We start from the raw sequence: 20,068 nt of genomic DNA on the forward strand, positions 1-20,068 counted from the left end.
CAGGCTCCTGGATGGTATAAATCCAATCCAATATTTTTAGCCTCATGGAATGTTGTAGGCCTGGCAAGCAAGCGGGATAGGCAAGACTGGCTCATATTTATTGAGTGCTATGCGGTCGTCTGCCTACAAAAGACCTGGCTCACAAACTCTGTTTTCTTGGCTGGGTATGCCACCTACTTAACACCAGCCATTGCAGTTGATTTTGTTTCAGTGCCAGTCTACTTGAATGCTATTAATAAACATTTATAACAATGCCTTTGATACCACCAAGACTGGCTTAGCAGTTTCTCTGTTGTACGACTATTGGGGGACTTCAAACTGAGATCATGCCAGTTTTCCTCTACCAATGTTTGCGGTCTGGTGGACAACTCAGTGGATCCACTCACTCACAATGCTCACTGTCCACTGGGGGATGACTTAAATGTATTGCTATCAAATGTAATGTAATCTTCTCCTATGACTCCCTAAATTCAGTACAGTACACTACACTACTCCCACCTATGTCGGGAAGGGTACTCCGAGCCACATAGATTTTTATTGTTTTGTCACAGCCATTGAGGGATTGGCTGCTGTATTATAACCTTGATGATTGTTGGACCAGGCCCTTTGTGCAGGGTTATCCACAACTGTTTTGCCTTCCTCCTGTATTTTTCTGAACTATTTTTGTTGGTGTTAGGACTCTGGGCACCTAACCACTGCTGATAAGTGCTATAGAGCATGTGCTCTCTCCTGTAAACTTGGTATGTTAGGTCTACACCTGTTTGGCATATTTAATTTACCTGTAAGTCTCTTGTGCAGTGGTATTCTATATACCCAGGGCCTCTAAATTAAATGCTGCTAGTGGGCCTGCAGAGCTGCATGCTCCACCCACAGAAGTAGCCTTTCAAATCTTTCTCAGGTTTCTGCCACTGCAGGGCCTGCATGTGCAGTTTACTGCCACATTGACTTGTCATTTAAAGACCGTGACAAAGGAAGCTGAAGTGTTTGCCACAAATCCTGATGGGATTTCCTGAGCTAAAGTGGTGGGAGGAGTTGTCACCTGCACCTGAATAGGGCTGTGCCTGTCCTCTCACAATGCTGTCTCCGCCCCCCTGTAGTGTGTCTGAAGCCAGGGCTGGGTATTGACTAGGGGTGTTGTGCACTTCTAAAGTTGTTTGAAGTTACCTCCAGAACAAAGACTTTGTGAATATAAGTACAGGGGCTGTGACCCCATGTTTTTAGACACTGCGTGGACATTGTAACCAGACTCTGCTGGCTCTACACACTGCACTTTGCCAGGGAACTGCTGTGCTGTCAGGAGAAAACTGCCTTCTGAACTGCTAGCTTTGCTGTGCTGGCCTGCCTGCCTGTGGGACTGCTGAAAGGACTGTCACTCTGCAAGCTTATTTTGATGTGCTGGCCTTCCGCCTACAGCCTACCTTTGTGCCTCCCCCAGTGACTCCAAGGAGCCCAGCATGTGGTGAGTGCTGTGTCTGCTCTTTGCTTTGGAAACCAGCTGAAAACCTCAAGATGACAGTGGGACTTGTGAGTTCGGCCTCCAAAGTCACCGGAAATTAGCATGTGGTGAGTAAGACAACTGGTTCTGGATCGCCCAATCAGCATGTGCTGATTCAACGTTTTGCCCAAAGGCAGGTGGGGTGCTTCCTTTTGTGACCCAGCTGGAATTGCCTAAACAGGCATCACAGCGCAATTAACTGCCTTTTCCATGAAATCCAGAAGACATGCTCGCGCTACACAGGCATTGCATGCGCAAGTCAACGAGCTGGTACCTTGCACATGCCGCTCAGACAAAGAGGGCTTCCTCACATCACTGTCAGCAACTACCGCTCAGCGGAGGGACTGCCTCCACAAGAGAAGCTGCTGCCCTGGTTTCCCTGTATGGAACCAGACTTCAGTGTATCCTGCTCAGCGAGAGGTCCCCTGCTGCAAGGAAAGGTGCTGGGAGCAGACCTGTGCTCCTAGGCCATCAATCCCGCGGTGAGTCAGGATGTCTCCTGTGCCAGGGGGTAACAGAATCCGTCCGGTGTCCCTCAGTTTCTTGGCAGGAGGAGCGCCCTGAGCAGTGTGCCACTCTGGGCATTAGCCTATCCCCGATTCCGCTGCCATCCCTGTAAGCTCAGCCCCTGCGGCTCACGTTCGCGGGCAGCTGCCTTGTTTGTGCCTTTCTCCTCGTGGAGTTTGCTGTCTCCCCCCCACTTCCCCAATGTGTGTCACATACCTTTGGGGGAATTGTTGCCCCCACTAGCCAGATGGGAAGGAATCCTCAACAGAGGTACCATTCAGCCTTTCCCCTTGCTTACCATATCTCATAGCAGGCACGCAGGTGGGCCTGCAGCCTACAGTGTACATGTGCATTAATCTCCTGAGAGGCTCACATTTTTACTGCATTACCTGTAATAGAAGTGCAGGTGCGCTATATCTGTGTGATAATTGCGTTTGGGGTGATTTATGATGAACTGTAATGACATATAAACCCACATATGTTGATTCATGTGTTTTTCTTGGCATAACCAAACTGCTGCATTTCTAGCCCTGATGTTATATATGTCATTTTATGCCTTGTAATGACAGGATAACGAGTATTATTTCAGGACCTGCAGAATATGTACAGTGATGGTGTTTTAATGATGTGTGCAACATATAAGTATTTACTTTATTGCACCAACTGTGATGTTATGACAATTGCCTCGTTGGCAAAGTGATTTATGGTTTATGTCAAGTTTGGTCTATGTGTTATATAAAATATATGAGACATTTTTATCTAATATTGTGTGGAGTCTCTTTTTGGTTGTGTATTTATTGTGTCACTGGTGTGTGTGTGTTGCACAAGCGGTTTACACATTGCCTCTGGCAAGCTACCATGGGGGTGAGTAGGGGTTATCTTGGGTGTGTTACTCCCTTACCCTGTTTAGAGTGGTGGGTTCTGCCTGACTTAGGTGCATACCCAAACCAACCAGAAACCCCATTTCTAACACTGACTCACCACTTAGTGACCATAAACTTCTGGCTCTCTCACTGCATGCCTCGCTCCTTGTTAAAAAGGACCAATCCCTTCCTTTATCATTCTTTCGGAACCGTGGGGTGATCAAGAGCTGGTCGAAGACAGATGAAACTACATTCCTAACACAGCTGGTGAATTCTTCACTCCCTGAATTTCTGAAGAGACTAGTTGATTATTATATAGAGGGCTGTGGCACCAAGCTTCTTCAAAGCTACAAAGTTATTTGTGGTACGGCTTATGAACTGTTTCTGGTCCGAATTAGATCTCGCAGCAGACTGCCCACTAAGTGGTTTGCCTCAAATTGCACTAAGGCAAATGCCCAGTTGTTAGCTGCCCTGAAGAAGAAAACCATAAATCAGGATGTGGTTTGAAGCTGCAGGACCCTGTATCATGTGTACCCTTAGAGCAGGGAAGAATGCTATTAGAGAAGAAACCTATTCCTCCATATTGCAATCAAGTGATCTAAGAGACATTAAAACGTTCTGGGCAACAGTAAACCACAATCATTTTGAGAAAGTTAAAGGCCCTGTCATTGATACTTCAATTCCTCCTGATATCTGGGTCACTCATTTCATGAAGCTTTATTCTGGCTCTGATATGGAGAATATTGTCTCCCTAAACTGCACTATCATTGACCCCTTCAGGTCGTCCGTAGGTTCTTCTGTACCCTGACAACACATTCTACAGCCCCAGAAGTCGAATTGAGTGAGGTTCTATTCTCAATAGCCAGCTGCCTGGCTGGGCGTGCCTCTGGCCCAGACGGGATTGCTTCATACATGTTTAAAGCTAATACTTCATTATGGGCTCCTCTCCTGACCAATATTCTCAATGTTGACCTAGCTACTGGCATTCCCAAGGGTTGGTCCCATGCTACTAGTATCCCCATCTTTAAAAAGGGCTCAAAAATTGATCCTCAATGTTATCGCCTCATCTCTTTGATTAATTTGACTGCCAAAATCATGGGACGAATCTTGTTGGACCGCTTTCAGCTGTGGGCCAATGAACATAATGTACTTTAAGTGGTCCAATTCGGCTTCCGTCCCAACCTAGGAACTGTGGAGCAGGCTCAGAATTGATACTAGTTATTAAATAAATACGCAGCGGCCAAGAAGCGCAAGCCTTTCCTGGTTTTATGGACCTGAGCTCCGCTTTTGATTCCGTTAACAGGTTCAAACTCTGGAGCATTATGACAGACATGGGGGTCGATCAGTATATTGTCAATTTCAACCGAGAGCTTCACAATGACATCAATGCCAGCGTAAGAAACCGCCCTGGCAAGAAGACAACTACAGCCTTTAGTCTAACTAGGGGCACTCACCAGGGCTGTGTCTTGGCTCTGTTTCTATTTTCATTGTATGTAAATGGCTTGGAAGAAAATCTATTAGAGCTTAGGGGTAACTGTCCCCGCAGAGTTCCCATGTTAATTTATGCTGACGATACTGTCCTAATTGTCAGGACAGCAATTGGTCTACAAAGTCTGCTGGACCGTTTCTGCCAGTTCATGACTAGCTCAGATGTAAGGGTCAACCATGCCATGACGCATGTTATGATCTTTTGTGCACAGAAAAAGGATAGCACTGCCTTTTTAGACAATGGCTCTAAGGTTAGTACTATCCCTTTGTTTTCAGATTTCAAAATGTTCTTCGACAGTCATCTGGGGTCCTGAAGTCCAGTAGAGACACTGCCTTAAGCGCCCTGAGACCGTCTGGTGATATGCGCGCTCTACCAAAACATTTGACATTGACATTGACATTCTCCAAACCCATTGAAGCTGGACTTCGCTTTGCCCGTTAGACTAGGCCAGAAGCCTATGAGGGACCTCATGGCCATTTAGAAAGCCAAATGCTGTGCTGTTGCCTGCTATGTGGCTGGGCTGTGGGGCATTAGTGCTCAGGAAGGTCATGAAACAATTGAGAACAGTTTCATTAAAAGGCTATTATCCGTCCCTAAAATTACCAGTTTGTTCATAAGTCATTCAGAGATTGGGTATATAAATGGTTTTTATCAGAATGCAACCACTCCTCCTGTGGCTGAGAATCTGATCTAAGACCTCGTTCAAAAGGGTCATGATTGCTGACTGTCTGAAACTTGACCAATGCTTAACAATCCCCTCGATAAGGTACATTCGCAATATCTAATTCTGGGGCGGAAAGATCTATTAACTTCTACCAGCTGGGTGACAGTAGTGGCATAACATAGGCCCACACAGCCATGCAGGTGGGCCCTTAAGTTTCTTTTCGCCACTGGGTGAACACTGCCTTCCTCATTTCGCTGAAGAAAACCTTTTTAGATGGCTGCATGCAAGCGAGAATGCGGAGGGTGGTTGATATGCCAACTGTCCAGGCATATATGCAGATCTATGTGAATACCAGCACTGAACGTTATTTAAGATCGGTGTGTAACCGGCATCACAGATTTTTGCTAGTTAGACTTAGACTTGCACTTTCTGGCCGCCTTTCCTCACCAGAGTTCCTATTTTCATTGCTTACCTGTCTGTCCTTGTGACGAGCACTCAACTCAAAGCACAATTTATTTTATTTTCTTCTGTAAATCCTTTTCATTTCTGAGAAAACGCTATTTACTCCGCTATTTAAAAGAGGCAAAAAAATCGATTATTCAGAGCGGCTTTTAACTATCTAAGGTCTCTCCTTACTTCGAAAATGTACTTCTTAACTGCTGTTTACATTCAATGTGCCTTGAAGCAGAGGGCCCCGTTGATTATGCAATTAACTGATACACTTCTCTTTGTTCTTGTCTGTATGGATTTTTATGTTTTGAATGATCATTTTACATAAAGGCTTTTTGACGTTTGTTAATATCATGCTGCTATTGTATGGTTTTCTGCGGTCTGCATTAACTTATACAAATCTATGTTCTTTTATACTTTATGGTCTATTTAGAACGAATAAAGTCGAATCTGATCATTGCGTAGCTTTTTACCTGCCTGTAGATTTTTCTGTTTTTAGGTCTCGCAGACCTAGCGTTGCAACGCACATGCGCTGCTCGCTCTGCGAGGCATATTGTAGTAGGGTATGTTTTAGAAGTGGGGTGGAAGCCCCGCCCCTATTTTTCATTGGCTGGCATCATCGTCTATGGTAAACGCTGGCCTCCAATTGAAAATGAGGCTTCTTAGTCCCTCCTTGTTACCGCCCTGTCTCCTTTTGGGACTTCCCATCAGGACTGGATCTTTTACTTGCGTCGTTAAACTGTCCCCTTTAATTAGTCGGTAAGCACTATTTTTTTTGTCCCCATATGCCTGCCTACAGAGAACACCCCTCCCATCTCCTAAACAGCATCGAGCAGCCATCGCGGTATCTTTAATTTATTTAATACGGCGCCCGAATGCTTGCCTACAGAGAACACCCCTCCTACCTCCCAAACAGCATCCAACGGCTATCCCTGTGGCCTTTCATTTATTTATTTATTTACTTAATGCCACACCCGTTTTCCTGCCTACAGAGAACACCCCTCCCACCTCCCAAACAGCATCTAGCGGCGATCCCCTTCGCTCGGTAAGCACTTTTTTTTGCATTCGCGGAATAGCAACAGCTTGTTTCTTTAACCAGCGGTGGTGGGGGCAGCCTGGCTCCAAGAAATGAATTCAGAGACCTCAGGTCCTAGCAGGGAGGTAGCGAGCCAACAGTCTCTACAGTGCCCTGCAGAGGAGCCCCCGGCCTACTCGCCTTCAGGACTGGACCAAGGTAAGGAGATCAGTACACAAAAAAAGTCACAGTGGAGGTAGATTTACAAAAACATTACAAAGCACATTTGTTGACAAAATATACAAATTTAGGACAACTCAAAAATGACCAGATTTAATCAATTATACAGCAAAAAGGTCGACACAATCAACCATTCAGTAGACAAAGTTTATATCAATATCATCATTTTGAATAGACAGGTGCAAGTGAAGTGACAAGTGCAAGACGTTCGGATCAGTGCAAACGATGTGAGGGAGGAAGGTCGTGCATATAGAAACATCCACAGTATATTCAGGGACCTTACATGCCACTTAAATGGCAAGAAACACAGGTACAACGACATAAACCAAGAAAGCAGTTATACAATCACTGTCAGTCTAATGTGTTGATAGAAGACAAAGAAAAGTCGACGTTTCGACCCCTATTGAAACCAGCGAAATGAATATCTTGGAAAACAGCTTTGGTTATGTATGAACCACTGCCCTGTATGAATATTCAGACGCCCATAGGAAACGATCCCTTAAGGCTCACAAAACCACCCCCAGTGGTGAGTATTGTATCATCATGGGTTTTGTGGTGACATGCTACTTTATTTTATATTGTAGTTTAATCTCGTTGTACTCCCTGTTTCCCCATCTTTTTCTACCCCAGGAGCCATGAGGGCCCACTTCTCGATTTTCCAGCACGAATTGCCCCTGCTGATGCTGGTAATTAATGTTTAATTTCGTAATCAATATAATTGTCTGCTAGTTAGACACACCTCATTCGATTTCACTATTGTTTCTAGGTGTAAGCCTCTTCCCTTTTCCCAGTCCTGATGAAGACCCCGTTTTCCAAGATATTCATTTCAGGTTTATGCATCTGCTGCTGAAATCATTGGAAACCGGAGTGGGGCAAACCAGACACTCATCCTGTGTTGTAGTTCAATAGCACCTACGAATCACTGCGCTGTGAAGCCTCAAGGCCATGGCAGAAATAACTTTATAAAACAAGTCATTTTTAGTCCCCTTTAGCAATTCACATCAGATTATTGCAAATCACCACGATAATCTGTTATTAAACCGGCCAATTGCAGATGTTAACACAATACTAGGATGAGGAGTTTCCCAGGGCGTTGAACTCATGGAGTAGGTCAAAAGGAGCTGCAGTCAGAAACACGTCACAGCTAAGCCACTGTATTTAGGGTCGATTTAAACAAGAAGTTAGCTCAAAGGGTTCAGGAGCTGCTGCAGAGAGAGATCTGCCTGCTGCCGGAATGGTCTGAGTTTTAACTGCTCAGAAGCAGAGGCCCCTGAATTAAGCAGTCCCGAGTTTGGTAGTAATACAACACCCCAACTAAACGTGGTAAAAATAATTCCGTTTTAGCTTTTGACAACTCTCAAATTGCCCAGGACCCGTGTGAGTAGTACGCCCAGTTGTTCTATTCGCTGGATTCTGGTACTTTTTTAAAGCCGGAAAGATGATTCAAAGAGTTGAACGCTCGTCGCTGAAACCTGCGGTGATGTGAAGGTACCTAGGCTGTCTTAAATTGGGCAATAATAACACATGCTATTTACAGGGATTTAGAAATGTGTGGCACGCAGCACTAAATAACAAGCATGCAATGCAATAGGTCTCGCAGTTGTGAGAGTTTGAGCTACTGGCATTGTAAATGGCAATGCCTTTTATTTAAGTGTTGGTTTTTAAAACGTAAATAAAAGTCATTGTCATTTACAATGCCAATAGCTTAAACTCTCGCAAATGCGAGACCTATTGCATTGCAAATACTTGTTGTAAATCTGAAGAGCACCTGCACCATTGAACAGGGTCCCAATATACAAGAACCAAAATAAGGAGAATTATAGTCCTGTCCATCCCCTGAAAAAAAGTTGCCTCTTCATTTCTATACCAACGTGCAGCTGTGTTAATGTATGTTTGTTTGTACTTCTTCCCTATTGCTTTTTTACACATGCACTTCTTTGAATATACACAGATCATTTTTAATTATTTATATTTTATAGTAAAGCTGGTGTACATGTCTAGAAAGTTAATTGCTGATTAAGTCTTACCGAAAGCAGCATGTCCCCTGATTAAACTCTGTCATGGTTGCTATGTATGTAAAGGGTTTCTAAAGTGCATACGGACGCGTAGTTGAAAATAAAGGCTTGACAATGCATTAAAAAATCTTACACAAATGTAAAAACTGCAAAATAGTTAAGGTAAGGACAGTATTAGATGGATATACAAATATATTTTGTGAAATTTTGCTTTCTTCTTCTTTTATAAGATCCAGAGGAAATGATTTATGATGATGTAGAAAATGGCGAAGAAGGTGGCAACAGTTCTTTGGAATGTGGATGGAGTTCAAGTGAATTTGAGAGCTATGAAGAACAAAGTGATTCAGAGTGTAAAAATGGGGCTCCAGTTTCTTTTCTCCGAATATCTAACAAGAGGCATGTAAGTAATCTATAGTATTTGCAATGTATTTTATTTTTGAGCCCCGCAATTATAATAAAGTAGCCTTTACATGTATTGATTGATTGAGAAGCAGTATATTTATTCTATTTCTAGTAAGAGGTGATAATCGGAATGTGATCATTTGGTCCAACATCATCCTGATAGCAGAGTTGGAGCCAGAATCCATCATCAGATGCAGTGAAATAAAGCAGGATTTCCTACCCTTTCAGTTATGCAAGCTACTTATGATGAATATACCCCCCCCCCCCCCCCCCACTGAGCTACTGCCTAATATATGGACTTTGTAAGATGTAGGTAAGGGAAGGAGTAGAAGCAAACCAGAAAAGAGAGGAAAGTAGGAGAGAAAGGAAGGGTGAGGAGAGGAGGATGAAAATCGGGAATGAAGGCGGGAATAGAAAAATGGAAAAAACAATGAAAAGAGAAGTAATACAGGAAAAGAACAGAAGAGAAGGAAGGGAAAGTAAGAATAATGGAGAGACGACGATGAAGGAAGTGGGAAATAAATGAGAGACAAAAAAATTAACAAAAGAAGGAATGAAGCAGAAGAAAAAAGGAAAGGGGATCAAAGAGGAGAAGGAGAGGAGTTAAGACGTACAAAGACAAGGTAAGAAAGTAAGGAGAGAGTGAAAGAAGGCAAGATGGAGAGTACAGAAAGAACACAAGGATAGGAAAGAAAAATTGACAGAAGGAAAAAAGGAAAGCTGAAGAAAAAAGAAAACAAGAAAGGAACAAAGGAGGAAAAAGAGAAACGAAAGAAAGAAGGAAAGTGATAAAAGAGGAAAAATTAAATGAAAGACAGAAATGGAGGAAAGGAGGAAAGGAAGGAAGGATCAAGGAAAAGAAAGTGGATGAAAAAACAAGAGAAAGAAAAATAAAGGGAAAATGAAAGGAAAAGCGATAGAAAAAGATAGATAGGGAACGAGTGAGACAAAGAAAAAAGAGAAAAGGATGGAAAGGAAAAGGAAGAACAAAAGGAAAGAAAGAGAAATGGAAAATAAATAGAAAAAGAAATTTACATGTAGTAATGTTATCAATGACTCTTTTAAGTGACTGTTTTCAGGATAGTTGTCATGAGAGAGTTCCAAACAATTTGTGCTGAGACATTTTTTCAGGCTTATTGAGAGGAAGCAGCAGGACATTTGTTTATTTGAGAGTATGAGAGTAAACCTCCAAGAACTTGGCTCACTATGTTTTTAAGGGCAGCACTAGCAGATTGGCACAACATTGAATGATTCCAACCTCCAGGCAGCAAGCTCCTTTGAGCTACTGGTAGCGCATGATCGACATGTTCGAGAAGTCTGAAATAAAGGGTTCACACTGCAACTCTTTTGAGAACCTATTTTTGAAATACAAGGCTTGCATATGTATTCACATTTTCAACCACATATCCCCTCTTATCTGCAGTGATTCAATAATTTTCTTATAGGAAGCCCAGTGTTTGTACAACTTATGCACTTTGGGTGGCAATCACATAAATGTATTTATTGTATTTCTGTAGCTCGAATCTAATCATACGGGCAGCGAAGCACTTTGCATGTAATTGATAGTAAAATAACATTAAAACAAAATATCATTAAAAATAGGAGAGAACATAGTTAAGGAATTAATCAAGGAGGCAGAGTCTAAATGGGTGACTTTCTAAGTCTTTTGGTAAAGCAAGGAGATTAGGGTTAACCCCTTCCATGCGGCGCGAATTCCGCCGCGGTGCTGACCTTTTCTTGCGCGGGCGGGCTCATGACGGAACGGTTCCGTCATGAGCACAGCTCAACCGACGCTCATGACGGAACCGTTCCGTCATGAGCACCGAAGGGGTTAAGTCAAACGTGGTTGGGGATGGAGTTATATAGTCTAGGAGCAAGACCGGAAAATGCTTCTTCTGATGGTTTTCCTATTTGGCTTTGGAGATTATGAGAATTTCTGTTTCTGGTATTTTGTTCACCTGTGTTTTGAAGTTTGGTCTTCAAGTAGGAATGAGGGGAATTGTGACCTGCGTTTTGTGTTATGCTTGTGATCTTTAAATCAATCTTCACTTCAGAAAGGAAGGCAGTGAATGTGTTGTGGATTAGGTGTGATGTGATCAGGTTTTTTGGCTTCTCTAACCAACCAAGCAGCGGTGCGGACAATATTAAATGATGAGAAACTTTACATGGTGGAGTGGATACTTGGGGGATGTACAGTATCAAACCATTTGTGTTTTGGGGACAGAGAGTTGTGGGGGGAGAGGGCTGGGAATTGCGTTGTGGTCAGTTTCATTTTGAGAGAAAGCAATGACATTCATTTAGTCAGCTTCTCTAGAAAGAGTTTTAGATTTCTTATCCTTTTGGGATCCCAGACTAGAAGGCACACCTGAGTGATATTGTAATAATGGTATAAGTAGATAGATTTGCTATGGAGTATTGTCGTAAGGGATGCCTTATGAAACAGGTGAAAGAATGAACTCTTGTATGCCAAATCTTATTGGAAGTGTAGTTAATTTAAGAGGATAATTTTGCTTAGTGAAATTCTGAAGAGCGAAATGATTGAAACATTTTGAAATCATAGAAACCATTTTTATTTGTCCCAGTATCTCAAAAATTCATAAACTCAAGGTTCTATTGATGACATGAGCAATCTGGAGTGTTTACAATTGGTCAACCCAACCCAGTGATTAAGGTGGCACATATATCGTAGTCACATACCCAAGTGCATTACAGACTTCACTGGTTATCTGCTTCTCTCACTGTCAATTCATGTTCTCATCCATGTTTCCGTGCTTGATGAAGGCTGCCAAAGTGCTTAGATTCCTAAATCAACAATCCACTGGGTTAGGAACGTTAACTGTATACAGCCCAAGAGTCTTGTACTCTCATCCCTGATACATCCTTAGTCACATTTGCTGCCCTGGCAGATATCCTGGATGCCCTTTATCATGGTACAATTACCACCCTCAATGCAGGTGTCTCTTCTAATAGAAAAGATAGCCAAAGCTACGTCGTTCAGTGTACAGTAAATGGTGCAATTTAACTTGCTCAACAAATCTCTCCTTAACAAATTTACAGTACTCAAATCGCTAACAACAAACTGGTGTTTTTCTTCAAATGAACCTATTTTGACTGGGACCTTTTCTTAAATTAGATTTGTAATATGTTTATTTGTTACTCTGACAATTTGGCCGAAAGGGGTAGGTATGGGACTTCCACTGTTATAACAGTAAATCGGGTAGTTCCTGTATCAATAAGAAATTATACAGGGTGGCCATACACTTTAGCCTCTACATATGGTCCACGCTGGTCTACCTCTAAGACTGCGCCACGTATCAAATCTGCCTCCCCCAGGCACCTTCATTAATAAACATCAGAACCTGAACCATCATTTTCGAAAAAGGGATACTGCTGTAATGAGTTTTGATTTGGGTTAGGAAATGGTTCCTTTGAATTCTGAAACGGGTTAGTATTATTTTTTGGCTTCTGATTTAAATTGAATCGGGGATTTCCCATGTTTTGTTGGATCATTTGAGCTGATGGGACTGGCATCATTGGGACTTGTCCTTGCATTGGCACCTGCATGTTCCTTCATCTGCACTCCTTTTTGCATTAGAACATTTTCATTAACATTTTTCGGATTATATCTATACTCCCTCTTCCAAAGTCCGATTCTGTGACAGATGCGACAGAGTAACCTTTCTCATTGCAGCAAAATCTGCTTCTGAACCTTTATTAACAGGAACACCGGTACATCTACATTGAGGCACCTTAAACCCATCCTTGGTTACCCTGGAAACCAACTTGTGGAACAGCAACACCTTGCATTCCGCCTTGAGTCCCTGTAAAAAAAAAAAAAACATTCAGAAACCCATTCTGAGCCAACCTTGTCTGTGGCAAAATGTATTTCTCTTTTGTTCTGCTTCATCTCGAATTCATCACTACAGTATTTATAATATCCCTAAACTTCATCAAGTGATTTTCTCTTCCAGCACATCATACTTTGAGTTATGTGCAAACTGATCTCTGGTCTCAGCTCTAAGACAAACTGATACACAAACATTCCCATATCCTTTTTCTCAGGATATTCTATGCTGTTGGAACACCTGTAACTTTCTTTCACAAAATTCATGAACTGATTCTTTTGGTTCCTGCGTTGTTTGTTTAATTGAATCCCAATCCAAATCTTTTCATGGCACTTTGCCCATCATAACTACCGGAGATGGTGCATTAGTTCTAATATTTCTTACTGGTTCCTCATGTGGCCATTATGCAGCAGTGTTACACTCAGCCCACAAATCATTAGGCACTACAATAAAGAACAAATCCAATTCAGCCCACAACACCTTTTGAAATCTTTATAAACCGCTCTACTTGTGAGTATACTGCACAGGTTTGTCTCTCAATTTTGGGAAGTTGTTCATAAATGATGTAAGATCACCTCTGCTCCAAGGTACATGTCCATGCTATTCTGGTATTTCTCTTAGTAGTTATGTTGTGGTTTCTCCCTTATTTTTCTCATCTTTCGTTCCTACCACTTCAGCTTCCCATTTTTTCTTTTCATACTTCTTTGCCCACTTAAGGCCTCATTATGATGTCAGCAGTCAGACTGCTGACAGCCCGTGGGTGCCGGTCCAACTGCCAGCAGCCCTCCAGTTCGCATACTGTATTACGATACTGGCGGTTGGACCCACAGCTATCGGATGCAGCACCACTGCCTCTGCCAGGATCATAGATCCCGATGGAGCAACGGTCAGAGGATCATCGCTGAATGGCAGCAGTACCATGGTAGGCACTGCCATTGGGATCACAATATCCCTCTCCGACAGCCTTTTCATGGGAGGAACCCCACTATGAAATGGTTGTCGGAAAGTGACTAGGGGGGCAAAAAGGCCCCCCGGGCCTCATAGCCCAATGAAAAGTGCAGGCACATATAGTGCCCCCACTCACCTCCGTGTACCATGTGCCATGCACAATATAGTGCATGTCACACGGTGCATGGACATGCAGGAGGTGCTGCACAGTGGTGGCAGGTTCTTTGGGCCTTTTCTACACCCGCAGCATTCCCCCACCATAGTACCGATGACTTTCTTACTGCCAGCCTGTCAGTCAAATCAAAATACAGCGGTCAGAACGCCACATTCTCATCGGGCGGTTTCCCAACCACCGCAATAGCAGCCGGCAGTCCAACCGCCCGACTTCATAATGAGGCCCTTAAATACAGATTTTTTAGTTTAACCCCATTTGCAAATGCACGCTACCAGTTCCATAATATGTAAACGCATTCCTATGGCACGCATATTTTCATTTGCTACATCATCTAAATGACCCCTATAACGTTTATGCAGATGGAATTTTTTGGAAAGATCAATTTCATATTTCTGAGTTAGGTTGACAGAATTATCATGTTTGACTGATGCTTGTCTGGTAATTTCCTTACACAGGTAAATTAAGTCTTTCTTTTGATATTCTAATTCTAAACAACCTCTTATTATTTCCTCATATTCCACTTTTAGTTTGGTAATGTCTAAAAGCCCTTCTTTTTCAGATTAGTGTTCCCCATCTATGAGTGCCTGTACTGTCTGTGGTGTTCTGTGCATTTACTGGTGGTGATTGTGCTGTACTATACACAACAGGTTTACTTGCCACAGTAGGAACTGTAACCTTTAATCGAGCTGCGCCTGGTGGAACAATTTGAAGTATCTGTAGAAGTCTTTCAGTCTGTAGTACACTGGGTTCTATAGGGGCAGTAGCCACTGTACTATTTGTACTAGTATTTGATTCACCTTGTTCAGTGGATGTTGCAAAAGGTGGTGGTCTTGCAGCTAGCATATCTTCTAAAATATTATCCCCTGAATTGCTCTCTGTTTCATCATCATTCTCTTTCTTCTCTTCACCTTTCTCTGTTGCTTTTGTTTCATTTCCCTTTCCTGGTGTTTCTGTTGTAATTACTGAATATAATCTAGTTCCATCAATCACAGATTTTCCTTCTCTTTTGTTCTCATACAACCCTCTCCCATAAATTCAAAGCTTCATATTGAGGAGGTCTAGGGGTGGTCTCTTTTTATACAATTTACCTTTTAAGATTTCAATAATTGTAGTTTTAAAAGTTCCATATTTTGGAAACTCAATGGACCCTCTTTTTTCGTGATCTTGCTCCATCGATGAAGCCAAAACATATATGTAATCCATAATCTGTTGTCATAATGTATGCAGGTGAACCCTCAGGATTTGCCTTTTCATCTTTCTGGATAGTCCTGGCCCCTTGATATACATCCGTAAAAAGAATGTTGTCCAGAGATTTTCATTTTTGATTTGTGTTTTTGTATCATTAGAGAAGTAATTTAGCTTGGGTAGACATTATTACTCTGGTCCTAATTCTTCTGGACGACATTTTTAAAAATGGCAGATGTGTTGCAGTGATAATGTAATATTTCAGGAAACATGAGACCTATATACTTTTTTTTGGTGTCAAAAGATAGGTTTGGGGGGTCAACTAGTATTGTAGAGACAGAAAATAACTCCTCAGAGCAACCCTTCCTCCAAATGGAGGCTCTTTAATGATGCATATCTAAAAGAAACACATAGTGGTAGATTCCTTATGTTAGAATTACCCCCAGGCGTCAGACTGGATTCGGAAAGATTTTGGCAGCAGTACCCCTGCTCGTCGGTAGGTGACGTCGTGCGGCTCTACGTCCGTCGTTGGCGCCATGGTCACCTAGATGACATCGCGGGCACTACTTAGACGCCGCCCACGCGCGCTGAAGTCAGTTCTTTCTTTTTCCTCGCCAGCAAGCTCAGGTCTGGGAAGAGCAGGAACCCCCAGTCTATTTTTTACTGACTTTTTGAGGCCTTTTTGTCTCTATTTTTCATCGAGTCTTCGACTTCTGGTGCAGTTAGGATGCCCGGTTTTAAGTCCTGCGAGGACTGTCACTGTATGATGTCGGTGACGGACCTGCACCATGTATGTCTTTTCTGCCTGGGGCGAGACCACAACCCCAAGTCGTGCCCCGACTGCCGGGCCATGGCACCGAAGTCTTTGCGGGAGCGGTCCCGAAAGCTGCTGGAGACCCGGCAGTAGGCTCCGTGCCATTTCGAGGTCCCGGTCCCGTGGGAGGTCGAGGGACCATGCGCAGAGTCATCACCATGGGTATTCGGGATCCAATTCTTCGCACTCGGAGTCAGGTAAGGCGAAGTACAAGAAGTCGAAGAAACGTCATCGTTCTCTGACTTCCCCTCACCGGTCGCGCGACGCAGCTGAGGGTGCGGGTGGTGCCTCCCCCGCGGCTACAGCAGAGCCTGTGCAGTCGCCGTCGGCCTACCTGCCCTTTCCGGGTCCATAGGCAACTCTGGCCCAAATACAGGCATTCCTGTTGGCCATGGCTTGCCTTTTTGGGCTGTCGGGGCTCGCTGGTGCACCTTTGGGCCCCACGGTCCTGACTGGGGGTCCTTGCATTTCATCGCCAGCGGCTCCGGCCCCGGCATCGCTCTCGGCTCCGGCCTCAGTGCCGCAGGACCCCTCTGGATCCAGGCCTGGATTCCGGTCGACGCCGGTTGACCTTATAACACCTCCACCGACGTCGACCCCACCGGCACCACTACCGATGTCGCCCGCTCCTCGGGACGACGTCGGCCCCAGAGTGGAAACGGCGTCGGGCCGATGTCGATCGATGCCGTTCTCGACGTTGCTCGGTGATTTCTATCCCTATGTCCCTGCTCCTTATTTTAGGCCGGTTGACCAGCTTGTGGAGGAAGGGGAGGACTGGGAGGGGTCTGAGGACCCTCTCGCAGCTGATTGCGAGTATGAACAGGACTGGGCAGTGGAGTTGGGGCAAGCCAGTGGTCTGGATACCTCACCAGACCTTGGCATGCTGTCTCCTCCTACCATGGCTACGGAGGAGGGTGCTAGTTATGTTGTGGTGTTGCATAGGGTGGCCGAGGCCCTACACCTCGTGCTCCCTGCTGTGGCCGTCAAGACAAACCGCATGACAGAAGTGCTTCAGCCATCAGCAACATCTGCGGAGCCGCTGCTTCCCTTCAATGAAGCCCTTTCTGACATTTTTTTGGGCAGCTGGTCCAGGCCCACCACAGGGGCTCCTGTGGATAGGAACGTGGCCCGACGCCATCGCCTGGCTCCGTGTGACCCCCATTTTCCTCTCCCAAGACCCCACCCCTGAGAGCTTGGTTGTCCAAGCCTCTGCTTCCCCGACCGCCTTCCCACCGGATCGGGAATCCAAGAAACTGGAGCAGTTTGGGAAGAAGATTGTTTCTTCTGCCGGTTCTGCGCTGTGGTCTGTGAACACCGCATGCCTCTTGGGCCGTTATTCCCACTCTCTGTGGGATACGGTGGCAAAAGTGCTGCCTCAGTGTCCGGAGGAGGCCCGGACAGCTCTCTCCCAGGCTGTTGCAGAGGAGAGAGACGCAGCTAAGTTCATGATTCATTGTGGCCTAGACAGAGGTGACTCACTGGGCAGATAGATTGCAATGACGGTGGCGATCCGACGCCACGCCTGGTTGAGGACAACTGGATTTTTGGGGGATGTCCAAAGCACACTTATGGACATGCCTTTTGATGGCCGTCACCTCTTCAGCGACAAAGCAGACAGCGCGTTGGAGCGGTTTAAGGACTCACGGGCTACGGCCAAGTCCTTGGGACTCTCAGCAGTCCGCCCTCCTCCACTTTCTGCTTTTCGTTCCTTTGGTGGCACCGGAAGGGGCGCCCGCAGCGTTCGCAACAGAGCCACAAGCCTGCGCAGCAGCAATCCCAGCGCGGACGTGGGTTCCGCCGTGGCGGACCAAGGGGCCAGCGGGCGGGTCAGTCCACCTCCACCCTGGCCACCACTGCCTCCAAACCTTCCTAGTCCAAACTTTCAGGCCCATCAAAAGCCAGTGCGTGTCAGGCTTCACCATCACCTTCCCCACTGGCGCACCATCACATCGGACAGGTTGGTTTTAGAGAGAGTCCGAAGGGGCTACTCCCTTCCCTTCGTGACTACCCCTCCAGCCATGCCACCTCGGTACCACCGCATGTCGGGGTATCACTTGGTACTTCTTTAGCAGGAAGTTGCGGCCCCTTTGGCGAAGGGGGCCATCGAGCGCGTTCCGACGCCAGAAGTAGGTCGTGGTTGCTATTCTCACTACTTTCTGGTACCCAAGAAGGACAAGGGCCTGCGTCCTATCTTAGACCTCTGGAACGTCAATCGCTTCCTCCGTAAAGAGAAGTTCAAGATGCTCACTCTGGCTCAGGTCTTGTCTGGCCTCAATCCACAAGACTGGATGGTAGCGCTGGACTTGCAGGATACCTATTTTCACATCCCTGTCCTGCAGGCCCACCGGCATTACCTGTGGATCACGGTAGGCCACGAGCACTTTCAGTTCACCGTGCTCCCCTTTTGGCCTTACCAGCGCCCCTCGGGTGTTTATGAAAGTATTGGCGGTGGTCGCAGCTCATCTGTGCAGATCAGGGGTTTCAGTCTTTCCCTATCTTGACGACTGGTTGTTGAAGGCGGGCTCACCCCAGACAGTCGCCTCCCACCTCCTGACTATGGCCGACCTCCTGCATTTGCTGGGGTTCTCCATCAATGTGCCAAAGTCGCACCTGATTCCCTCTCAGAAGCTCCTCTTCATTTGAGCGGTTCTGGACATGGTGCAGTTTTGGGTCTATCCTCCCGAACAGCGAGTCCGGGATATTCGGGCTCTGATTCCGATCTTTCAGCCCTTGTTCCAGGTTTCGGTCAGAGTGACCCTGAGGCTGCTGGCCCTTGTGGCCTGGTGCATCCTGCTGATCGATCATGCCAGATGGCATATGCGGGCTCTGCAGTGGGACCTGAAGTTCCAGTGGGCGCAGCATCAGGGGAACCTGTCCGATCACGTCCAGATCTCAGAGGGCGCTGTACGACAGTTGTCGTGGTGGCTCACGGACTGGCATTGGGTCGATGGCAGATCCCTCTCCCTTCCCCAACCGGAGTTTACAGTAATGACGGATGCGTCCCTCCTGGGATGGGCGGCCACAGGGGAGAGGTGGAGATCAGAGGCCTCTGGTCTCCGGCGGAGTCCGAGCTCCATATCAACCTTCTGGAGCTTCGGGTGATCCGACTTGCACTGAAGGCATTCCTTCCCTCTGTCAAGGGGAGAGTAGTGCAGGTGTTCACAGACAACACCACTGCCATGTGGTACTGCAACAAGCAAGGCGGGGTGGGGTCGTGGACCCTCTGTCAGCAGGCTCTGCTTCTTCAGTGGACAATTTATGTCTTGCATAAACCGATGGTCCTAATGGAGTGTAATCTCTTAGAGGTTTAGCATGCACGTTTTCTCAATAGCACCCATTATGTTGAATGTCTGTAAGTAGTATAATCGCATTCAAAGAGTAGCTTCCGTAATGCTGAGCATTACGGAAGCTACTCGTGCATGCTAACCCTCTAAGATTACACTCCGTTAGGACTATCGGTTTATGCAAGACATAAATTGCCCATTGAAGAATTTCCCCTGAGGAAGGAACTATTATGTTCCGAAATGCATTGGGCATGAGTACCCATGAATGTACAAATTTGTAAATCTGCATATGTATTGGTTTTTGTTGAATTCCAAGCACATGAACATTGTTGTACTCAGCAAATAATTGAGTTTCACGTCATCATGTACAAATGCATGAAAGATTATGTAACTTTGGTTTGAAAAGATTTTCAACAGCAAATAAATGAAAAAATTGCGAATATATGTTTATAAAGTGGTGTTTATACACCTGTGAACAGTGCGCAGCAAATACAAGCTTCCATACTTGTGACTAACTTGGAATTTCCAAGGTGGCACTCACTCAGCGACGCTTTTCGTCACGAGTGGAGTTGCGGTCTGTTGTACGCCTTTCCGCCTATACCACTTATGCCCAGAGTGCTGAAGAAGATCAGGTACGACCGGGCACAAGTCATCCTTATGGCCCCGGACTGGGCTCG

The 20,068-nt window shown here is 45.2% G+C and overlaps 1 protein-coding gene across 6 annotated transcripts in view; it reads left to right on the forward strand.

The window, feature by feature from the left end:
- Positions 1-20,068, forward strand: part of ARHGEF10 (Rho guanine nucleotide exchange factor 10) — an 869,022-nt gene that overhangs the window by 258,647 nt on the left and 590,307 nt on the right. For all 6 annotated transcript variants that reach the window (XM_085610812.1, XM_085610814.1, XM_085610811.1 and 3 more), the window contains one exon: positions 8,969-9,138. In XM_085610812.1, the coding sequence (XP_085466938.1) occupies positions 8,969-9,138 (170 nt within the window). The remainder of the gene's footprint in view (positions 1-8,968; positions 9,139-20,068) is intronic.

This window comes from Triturus cristatus, chromosome 6 (genome assembly GCF_964204655.1).
Source record: "Triturus cristatus chromosome 6, aTriCri1.1, whole genome shotgun sequence".
NCBI classification, from domain to species: domain Eukaryota; kingdom Metazoa; phylum Chordata; class Amphibia; order Caudata; family Salamandridae; genus Triturus; species Triturus cristatus.